This window comes from Apis dorsata, unplaced genomic scaffold (genome assembly GCF_000469605.1).
Source record: "Apis dorsata unplaced genomic scaffold, Apis dorsata 1.3 scaffold_295, whole genome shotgun sequence".
NCBI classification, from domain to species: Eukaryota; Metazoa; Arthropoda; class Insecta; order Hymenoptera; family Apidae; genus Apis; species Apis dorsata.
Window position 1 is genome coordinate 2,069,227 of NW_006263570.1, and position 10,565 is coordinate 2,079,791.

General features: G+C 22.7%; 2 protein-coding genes across 3 annotated transcripts in view; both read left to right on the top strand.

Moving 5' to 3' along the window:
• Positions 1 to 3,765, top strand: part of LOC102680129 — an 18,181-nt gene extending 14,416 nt beyond the window's left edge. Inside the window, exons 9-12 of the mRNA XM_006617305.2 lie at positions 1 to 153; positions 1,321 to 1,517; positions 2,362 to 2,548; positions 3,039 to 3,765. The exon at positions 1 to 153 is cut by the window's left edge and continues 22 nt beyond it. Coding sequence (XP_006617368.2) covers positions 1 to 153; positions 1,321 to 1,517; positions 2,362 to 2,548; positions 3,039 to 3,317 — 816 coding nt within the window. The 3' untranslated portion in view covers positions 3,318 to 3,765. The remainder of the gene's footprint in view (positions 154 to 1,320; positions 1,518 to 2,361; positions 2,549 to 3,038) is intronic.
• Positions 3,766 to 5,386: 1,621 nt separating this feature from the next.
• On the top strand, positions 5,387 to 10,063 carry LOC102680260 (probable Dol-P-Man:Man(7)GlcNAc(2)-PP-Dol alpha-1,6-mannosyltransferase). Of its 2 annotated transcripts, none has more exons than XM_031511229.1 (8): positions 5,387 to 5,683; positions 6,107 to 6,239; positions 6,323 to 6,496; positions 6,584 to 6,737; positions 7,083 to 7,177; positions 7,385 to 7,535; positions 7,630 to 7,878; positions 8,007 to 10,063. In XM_031511229.1, exons 1-8 carry the CDS (start codon positions 5,558 to 5,560, stop codon positions 9,793 to 9,795), a joined length of 2,871 nt encoding a protein of 956 aa, XP_031367089.1. In that variant the 5' UTR covers positions 5,387 to 5,557; the 3' UTR covers positions 9,796 to 10,063. The 2 variants fall into 2 exon arrangements, with proteins under 2 accessions (XP_031367089.1, XP_031367088.1); XM_031511228.1 differs by having other exon boundaries at positions 7,083 to 7,227; positions 7,309 to 7,535; positions 8,007 to 10,059.
• The last annotated feature ends 502 nt before the right edge of the window (positions 10,064 to 10,565 follow it).

The following is a 10,565-nucleotide window of genomic DNA, read 5'->3' on the forward strand; positions in this document are numbered from 1 at the left end:
TTAGGAGACCAAACTGCCGAAACGAAATACGATAACGACTCACCCACGATGAAGAAAAGCGACGCTTTTGTCATCGACTTCGACGAGCAACCGCCGAAGGAAAACGATACGCCACTTCCGCGGAAACCGTTTTTACGAAAACAATCCACCGAAGTAAGTAGCTGTTAAAATAAAAAAAACGGATATCTTGTAAACAGAAATAAATTAATAATTTTTAAATGGCACATTTTAAACTATGGTTTTAATTTCTCTCGCATCGAGTTATTAAGCTAAAATTACAATTACATATTATCAGATTAATCAAGTTACTTGAATTTAAGGAAATCGTATAAGTTGAAGCTATTTTATTAATATGAACCTGTTATTTGTTTGAGTTGAAATATTCTTTGAAGTTTCTATATTCATCCTCAATCATCAATTGGCTTGACATTAAATTTTCAAATTGCTTTTATTTAAATAACTTGAAACCAATTTCAACAATATTAACCTGTTATTTCAGTTCTTGATTTGAAAAATCTTTTTTATATTATTATATTATATTATACAATTATCTTTTATTATAAAGTAAAATTAAGATACTTTCAACTTTCCTTTAAAATTATATCTTGGATTTGTATAAAAGAAAGTTTCATAAATGTTATTTCCAACAATTACACGATAATGTAACAAAAATGGATAACATGTTGAGATAACGAAGAACTTCGGTGCACTGAATTATTATAAGGTTAATTTAGAATTTAATCACATGTATTAAGGAAAGCAGACGAAATAAACAATTTTGAGTGGAAAATATTATAACAATTCAGATAAAATAATATTTCATTTTTAATTTCCAAGTAATTTTAGATAATATCAGAAAAAAAACGATTTTATTTTTATATTTACTACATGATTTATAAATACATTCTATCTCTGATTTTATCCATTCTTCATATCGAAATAATCTCTATCGAATATCGTAATTTTTCCGCTACGACTTGAAGATAGATATTTGGGAAATGAGTAAAAATATAGTAAAATGTCTGCCGCCCTTTGATACAATTTAACCCGGGAAATTCAAGTTTTGCTGCATATGGATTCCTCCTTTTTATTTTTGAAGTGAAATTATTTATTTCGATAAATTTCTAGTTAAAAATTAAACAGTAATATTAACAGGTGTTTTAATTATAATCTTATAACATTCAATCATATCACAATTCTTTGATATTAAATGTCAAATAATTATTGAATTATTTACTATCGTCATTTTATTTTTTTTTTTTTCGTATATTATTTTCAATTGCGATTAATATTCATTTAACGTTTATATTTATTAATTAGAAACAGATTACACCCACGCAATCACTTCGAACTCCTTTGTCAATTTCGTCCACCTCTAGTGGCATTTCCACGCAGAATCAGACTTCCGTTTATAGAAGCAAAATGGCTTCGAGAGCAAAGACGCCAATTTCCTCTACACCGTACAAAGGGTCGGCATCTAACAAAAACGGAGGAGCAGCAGGAGGAGTAGTAACGACGTAAGAATTTTTAGAGTAATTGATTTTCTTGTTGTGAAATTAAAAAACTTTTGATACTTATAAAACGCGAAAATATTTCATAAAAACAATTTTATCATGGAATTTATATTATTTGAGATAATTCATATTTTTAAGTTTTAATTTTTTCAATGCTAATGTAAAATTAATATTTCATTAAATAAAAATTGTTCAATTTTAATTATATCTTAAGAAATTCGTGATTTAATTTCATATATATATAATTATGTAATATATACAATTATATAATAGATTATTTTTACAAAATAATCTATTAAAGAAAAATAAAAAAATACAATTTTTTTGTTCTTCTAAGGAAAGATAAAAATTAACAAGATTTATTTTTATTATAAATCCTTCAATTATTAAAATTTAAAGTTTAAATAAGTAATAAAGTTCTTAAAAAAGTAATTTCTATTATTATCAATATATATTTATTTCATTTTTCAATTATATAATATCCTTAATTATTAGGATAATAATAAATTATATATTATATATATTATATATATATTCAATTAATATCCTTAATAAAAATAAATTGTTTTTATAAATAAATCAAAAAAATTAATAAAGACATTCTGTGTCTCAGAAATTAAATCAGAAAATTTATTTCTAAGAAAAAGTAGTTAGAGTACTTTCAAAAATTTTCAATAAGAATTCATAACTTAATATTATCCATTTAATTATAGAAGATAAAGATAAAACCCAAAAAATTTTTAATTTTCTTGCATCACTTTAAAATATTAATCTTCTACATATGAAATATTTCATATTTTCTTCAAATCTTTTCAAATTTTTTTCAAAAGATATAATTTTATTACAGCGAAACTTTGGTGCCTTGTAAAGCGTGTGGTCGTCGATTCGCCCCAGACCGAGTTGCTCTTCATGAGCAAATCTGCATAAAAACAGGCCAAAAGAAGAGGAAGCAATTCGATACGATGATGTATCGAGTAAAGGGTACTGATATTGAGCCATTTGTTAAGAAAGGGCTCGTTAAAAAACAAATGGAGGTCAGTGTTCCAATCCTTCATTCCAATTCCAAATCATTATCCCTCCTCCTTTTCCAATTCCTTTATAACTTTTATCTCGAGTCACATCATAATTGTACATGGTTCTATAAAATATTAATAAAAATTATAATATTGAAAAACAAGTTAAAGAATAAAAGATATTGGAAAATGATACTATAAATAGAGTACATTTGAATACTAATAAACGTTTAAATAAATTAAGGAATATATTAATGATATAATGATCTAGCAATAATTCCAAAATATAGAAATTTATTGTAAATCAATCAATTTTGTGAATCACAAAATATTATCACTTTTTATGAATGAGAAAAAAAAATTCAATAAAAAAAAGATTATAATATTTAAAAAAAGAAAAGATCATTTATATTATAAAAAAATCTTTGCAAAAATCAAATTTCTTTGAAAAAGGATGAGGGATATTGATCGTTCTAAAAGGATGGGATGGTTGTTGTTTTACATGTTTCAGAAATCGAAGAAACCTGAAGTAAAGTCGAATTGGCGGCGTAAACACGAGGATTTCATTAACGCCATACGTTCGGCCAAGCAAGTGCAAGCACATCTGGCCGCAGGAGGCAAGCTCAGCGATTTGCCACCGCCGCCAGTTAGCGATAACTACGATTACATTCAGTGTCCCCATTGCGGAAGAAAATTCAATAAAGCCGCCGCCGACCGTCACATTCCCAAATGCGAGCACATGTTGCACAATAAGCCGATACATTCGCGAGCACCAAAACCGAAACGTTAATTTCTCTCAGACAAATTAAACGCTTTTTTTACATCGAACTAGAACAAGATAGATTGCCTTTGTATATTAAAGAAAAAAGATTGAAATAAAGATTTACGAAAAAAAAAAAAAAAAAATTAAAACGGAAGAATAAATAAAATTTTATTGTAATAATATATTATCATTGTACATTGCGAAAAAAAATTGTGCGAAATTGTGACAATTTTTAAAAAACACTTTGTCTCTATCTTGTTCGTGATCGATATTATTTTATATGAATATTTCGTTGATTATGAAAAATTTTATATAAGATCTTATATAAATCATAAAAGCTCGCAAAAAAATATATTTTTTCGGAGACGTATGAAAAAATTAATTTTTATCTACAGTATTGATTCTATAGGTTTTATTACGTATATTTGCGACAAATTGTATTTTCTGATTATACGAAAATAAAATATAAATTTTCCTTACATTGTATATATGTACGTAACAAAATGAACTTATTCGATCATTATGTTTTAAAAGAAATTTACAAAAATAGTAATACTCTATACTTTTTCAAAAATATTTAATCCTTTTATTTTTTAAAAATAATTATTTGGTAAAAATTGATAAAATAAAATAAAAATCTATGACGTCTCATTGTGAAAAAAATATTAAATCTTGGAACACTGACTTTATATGTATTTGTATCTTTTTATATAATAGTGCTAGTGAAACATTGTCTATTTGTGATTATTATAATCGATGGTCCCAAAATGTATCACTTTCATATAATAATTATATGTAATTAGTTATTTAGAAATGAAAAACTAATTATTAAATTGTTTTGATTAATATTAAAAATATTGTGATTTAATTTATAAATGTATTTTCATCGAAATAGATTGTCTTACAAAACAAAAAAATACATAACATTTTTATAGCGCTTAATCTTTTTAATAAATAAAAATATTGTAATATTATTGTTATAATTGATCATTGGGGGCTAATAATAAACTAACTTTTTAATAAAATATTTTCTATTTAAAATATCACAGATTAAATATTATTTGTTAAATTCATTAAAGTTCAAATTTATAAAGATAAAATTATATATAACTATAATAAAATTATAATTATTTATAAATTTTTTAATATAATGATAAAAAATTATAATAAATTAACATCAAATATTAAGAAATATTTAATTTGAAATATTAAAAAATATATTCTTAATTTAATTATGACACGGCACAAAAAAAATACAAATACGAGAGTTACACATAACGTTACAAACAAGAATAGTAGATGATAGGAGAAAAACAGAAATGCAATAAAAATTTGAGGATCAGAATCATTTGTAAAAAGTTTTAGATGAAACAAAAGTAAAAAAAAAAGTTAACAATAAAGAAAAAATAGAGATTAAAAAAAACATTTTAATCTTTAATGCTATTTTTTTAAATATCAAAGATATTTCAAGTTCAAATATTTTTCAATCGATTTATTGTATCAAATAAAATAACATAATACACAGCCAAAATACAGAATAAATCGACATGTAATTTTTTTTTATGTTTTTCTTTTTTATATAGAAAATACGGAAATTACGAAATTCGAAGATCATCTTATTTATCACATCACATCGGTTCACTGTACAGAAAACAATATTATATATTTTATAAGAAATAATATAAATTAATTCATTATGATTATAATTATATTTTTAGCATGAAAATCTTAATAAATTTATTGAAAATTATATATATAATATTATTAAAAATGATGGTATTAAAGTGAATATTCTCGTTTCAATTCCAAAAATTAATTATATTAAATTATATATAGATTTTTATTTTGAACTTTTTAAATGAATTAATTTTGTATACGTAGACAATATTATAAATATTGATTGAATATTGTAAATATTGTACTTAAACTATATTATATTAGATGATGTAAAAAATATTTTAATCTTTTTTGAAGTTAAAACATTTGAGAACATGTAATATAAAATTCCATAAGTTGTCACATCTATTCTATTTCTTGTCTATGACAATAATGCACGATCGGTAATTCAGGTAATAGATATAAATTCGATAAGATAATATATCTATTTCGAATTTTGTTTATGGCTATGATACATCATAGCAGACGACGTGTATTCCCGGTGGATGGAAAGAATATGTAAAAAGTCAACTATATTGGTTAGGCTTATTATGATTAAAACGCAAATTCTTACAATGCTTCTGAGTCCGTTTTTTGCGTAAAATAAAATTATGGATCATTTAATTATACTAGTGGCTATATTACATTTATTATATTGTCCGTTTACAAAAGTAGAAGAAAGTTTTAATCTACAAGCTATGCACGACATCTTATACCATGGTTTTAACCTATCAGAGGTAATTATTAGAATATTTATTAAAAATATATTACATAAATTATAATATAATTAACATAAAAAAATAAAAACAATAAATAATGAAAACAAAGAACAAGGATATATTTGTCTTCCTTGACAGGTTGCTGACATGCAATCAAAAAGATATTACGCAAAATCTTCGATATTATATTTAGAAGCAAATACATATATTTATAAATTTATGATCAGTTAATATAATTTCTCTACGTCTATGTATGTTTAATGTACTAATTTCAATTTTCCTTAAATCGAAAATATAGAAAGAGAATTTATGTTTATTAATAATATAAATCAACCAAAGATTGAATTTAATAATTGAAAATATTTAAATATAAAAATGCACATTAAAAGAAATTAATATAAATAAACATTAATTATTTATTACATATTCATATTTTGATAGTATGATCACCATGAATTTCCTGGAGTTGTGCCACGATCATTTGTAGGATCAATTATAGTCTCAGGCTTGGCATCACCTTTAATAGCAACTATTAATTATATGCAAATTAATAAATTTTTTGCTCAATATGTTGGTAAGTTAATAATAAAATATATTGGTATTATTATTTTATTTGATTTATATTTTAAAAAAGTGATTAATATTATATTTTTTTAGTAAGAGCAACATTGGGCTTATTAGTAATAGGTACATTAAAATTATATAGAGATGCTTTACAAAGCATCTTTGGTCTGCAATTTACTAAATGGTTTGTTGCAATTACTATAACACAATATCATTTTATGTATTACTTAAGTCGTACATTACCAAATATAATGACTATGCCATTAGGTAATTTAAATTCAAGTTATTACATATATTTTATTTAGTATTTTATGAAAATTATTACTTATATATATATTATTTCTATGTCTTTAGTATTATTGGCTTTATATGGATGGTTGAAACAAAGTCACATCATATTTATTTGGTCATCTGCAGCAGCAATAATAATATTCAGAGCAGAACTTGCCATGCTACTGGGGTTATTCCTTTTGTACGATATAGCCAACAAGAAACTAACCATACTAAGGTATTTACATATTATATTGCGGACCATTGATTCCTAGTATGGCTATAACATTGCATACAGAAGTGATTAGAATCATCAAGGAACCTTCTGCAAAACTGCACTGATTTGTAAGCTTTGTTTGCTTATAAAACTTATTAACATAATAAAACCCTTCCAAGAAATAACTAAATCAAATATAAATCCCTTGTTTGATAAACTGCAGTACAACTTGTGTTCTTGTTAAAAGTAGAAAAAAAAATAATTAAAAATAATTATATAACATAGAAAATCTTTTTCATTAGAACTATATAAATATACTGTTAGAATAATAAAATTAATTTTTCATAAAATTAATAATTTTTTTAGACTGTTTAAAATTGCGGTTCCAGCTGGTATATTTTTTCTAACACTAACCATCGCAATAGATTCTATATTTTGGAAACGATTATTATGGCCTGAAGGTGAAGTATTTTACTTCAATACTATACTTAATAAAAGCAGTGAATGGGGTGTATCCTTTGTCAAAATCATTTTTAAATTTATTTAAAATAATGAATTTAAAATATATTTATTGTACTTAATATAAAAATAGACATCACCATTCCTATGGTATTTTTATTCAGCTCTTCCACGTGGATTGGCTTTTTCTTATTTTTTGATACCTTTAGGAATGCTATGGGATGCTCGAGTTCGAACATTAACAATTCCTGGTATTGCATTTGTTGCATTATTCTCATTTTTACCTCACAAAGAATTGAGATTTATCATATATGTTTTTCCATTATTAAATGTCAGTGCTGCAGTTGTTTGCCATAGAATGTAAGTAAATTATATTTAATTCTACTTTTTAAATTATTTTTAATTTTTAAATATTTAAGATTAAGATTATATTTTTCTTTTTTTCTTAAATTAGATGGGAAAACAGAGCAAAAAGTCCATGGAATGGGTTTTTGGCATTAATCATTTTAAGTCACTTAATTTTAAATGCCTTATTTTCTATGTTTCTTTTGTGTATTGCTGGTTCTAATTATCCTGGTGGTTTAGCAATTGCTAAATTACATAGACTTGAAAAAGATTCTCTCAATCCAGTGCATGTACATATTGATGTTCTCACTGCACAAACAGGAGTTTCAAGATTTACACAAACAAATAGTTCTTGGATGTAAGTTTTATAAATAACTATTTAAAATAAAAATTATTAATCTATCTAGAATAAAAATATACTTTAAATATATTTTTTTATTTAGTCAAAAATAATGCAATTTAATTTATCATTAACTATCTTTCTAGTTATTCAAAACAAGAAAATTTAACTATTGGCAGTCCAGAAATGCTTCAATTTACACATCTTTTAATGGAAGCTAAAAGTAAATATTCACCCAATATAAAACCATATCTTAAAACACATGATATTTTGGATTCTGTAGATGGTTTTTCTCATATAGCATTAAATTATAATATGTTACCACCAATAAAAATAAAAACTAGACCAATTATATTTATTATGAAAAGAAAATCATATATACAATATAATCCCAAAAAAACAATTTATTTAAAACAATCAACTGAAAATTCTACAGAAATAAGTGTAGAAAATGAAAAAATAAATGATACTGTAAAGGATGTGGAACCAATATTGGATGAAATAATGGAATCATTAGAGCAATTTGAAAAACCATTAAATATTAAAGATATAAATATATTAGATTCAGAAATACAAGAAATCAAATTAAATAATACAATAAACGATTCTATCGAATTCACTAAATCATTAAATATAAAAAAAACATTTAATAATTTATCTGAAAATAATTTATCACAATTAGAAACATCAAATAATAAAAAAAAATCTGAGATTGCACTAAATTTAGAAAAAAATATTGGAACTGAGAATAATATTAACTTACAGTCTCATATTAAAAAAGATAATATTAAAGAAAAAGAAAAATTAGATATAAAGAAAGAAGAAAAATTAGATATAAAGAAAGATGAAAAAGAAAAATCAGAAATAGAAGAACTAAAATTTAATATACAAAATAACAGTACAACTCTAAAAGAAGTTGTCAAAAAAATTATTCAAGAAAAAGTGGAAGCAGTTAAATTTAAAAAAGATACAATAGAAGAAAAATCAGAAATTTCACAGAAAATTAATGCTAAAATAAAAAGAGTTCCAATAAAGATAGAATCATCACAAAAAATAAAAATGACAAAACAAGATTTAAAAGAAAAATTATTAGAAGTTCAAGAATTAAAAGAAAAACCAACAATAATTCAAGAAATCAAAGAAAAACCTATAGAAGTTCAAGAAGCAACAATTGAACATAAATCAGTTAATATAAAAGAAAGCATTAGAAATATAATTAATCAATTTAAGGAATTTGAAAAAGATTTTATATATGAAGATTTGGAAATGGATAAAAATGAATTAAATATTGAATATAATAAACAATCTATAGAAATAAATACAAAAGCAGCAAAAGACTTACCAAATATAGATATTGTGATAGAAGATAAAGATACAAAAAGAATCAAAGATGTCAAAGAAAGTTTAAGGGATATAATATATCAATTTAAACAAATAAAAAATGAATTAACTTCAGAAGAAGATGATCAATTTGAAAAAATTGAAGCCACATATATGGAACGACCAATTGCAGAAACATTAATGCAGTTTAGTGAAGCATTAAAAAATTTAGTGCAACATAGAAAAAAAAATAAAATATACAATGTAAACATTCTTGAACATAAAAATGATATATCTAAAATACAAATGTTATCGAAAATACCTTTAGAAAATCAAATTCCATCCCAATTTTCAAAGAATTCAAAAAATTATAATAATGAAGAAAATATACATACTATAGAAAAAGTTATTCAAAATATTAATGAAAAAGAAAATTCAAATCAAGATACAAATAAAGTTTTACAAGAAAAATATCTTACCTCATATAATAATAACAAAAATATCTTATTAAATGCTCAAAAATCTAATAGTATCTCAAATAATGTAGAAAATAATGCTTCCAATGAAAAGAATAAAATAATACAAAAAAATATTGGAAATAACTCAAACAATTAAATATCAAAATATTAATTCATATTTTTATGTTTTTAATACAGTTATATAATTATAATATGTAAATATGTTATTCTGTGATAACAAAAATGTATATCTTTAATGCTCATGCATTACCAACACGGAAAAATGAATTTTATTTTTTAGTGTTATTTTTTAAAATATCAAAAAATATTAAAAAATGACAAAACATTTTTTTTTTTTTTATATAATATAAAAGTGCCAATTTTATATGTATACTTGTGTAAAAGGACAAATTGAAATAGTGGAATTATGTATTAAATATTAATTTAATGTGTAATAATTATTTCACATATTATAAAAATGTCTTAATAATTTTTTATATGTTTAGATGTTGAAATATTTATCTAGATATTATTTATATAAAATTAATATTTATCAATGCATGTTTTTAAAAAAACAATTTTATTATTCATCCATGATTATTTAAATTTTAATAAACTGTTTTATGATAATTTCTTAATATCTTTTTTTGCATTTATATTCTGCTTTCTTATGTTTTGTTTGTTTTTTTCTAAATTATAACATTTTTGTTTTATATATTATTGTTTTATATTTATATTTTTTTATTTGATTTATATTTTCATCACACACAAAAACTTTATACACTTATACACTTTATACACTATTATAAAAAAAATATACATTTATTTCCATATTGGTATTTGCAGAGCATCAAGTGCCTTAAAATTTCTTCATAATTTTACATATCATAAGATATATATATATATATATATATATATATATATATA

Bases quoted from the DNA above. Each gene is read 5' to 3' on its own strand.
- LOC102680260 (XM_031511228.1), top strand. From the start codon at position 5,558: ATGGATCATTTAATTATACTAGTGGCTATATTACATTTATTATATTGT. The intron at 6,240-6,322 runs GTAAGTTAATAA...ATATTTTTTTAG, and splicing joins ATTTTTTGCTCAATATGTTG to TAAGAGCAACATTGGGCTTA. The intron at 7,536-7,629 runs GTAAGTAAATTA...TTCTTAAATTAG, and splicing joins GCAGTTGTTTGCCATAGAAT to ATGGGAAAACAGAGCAAAAA.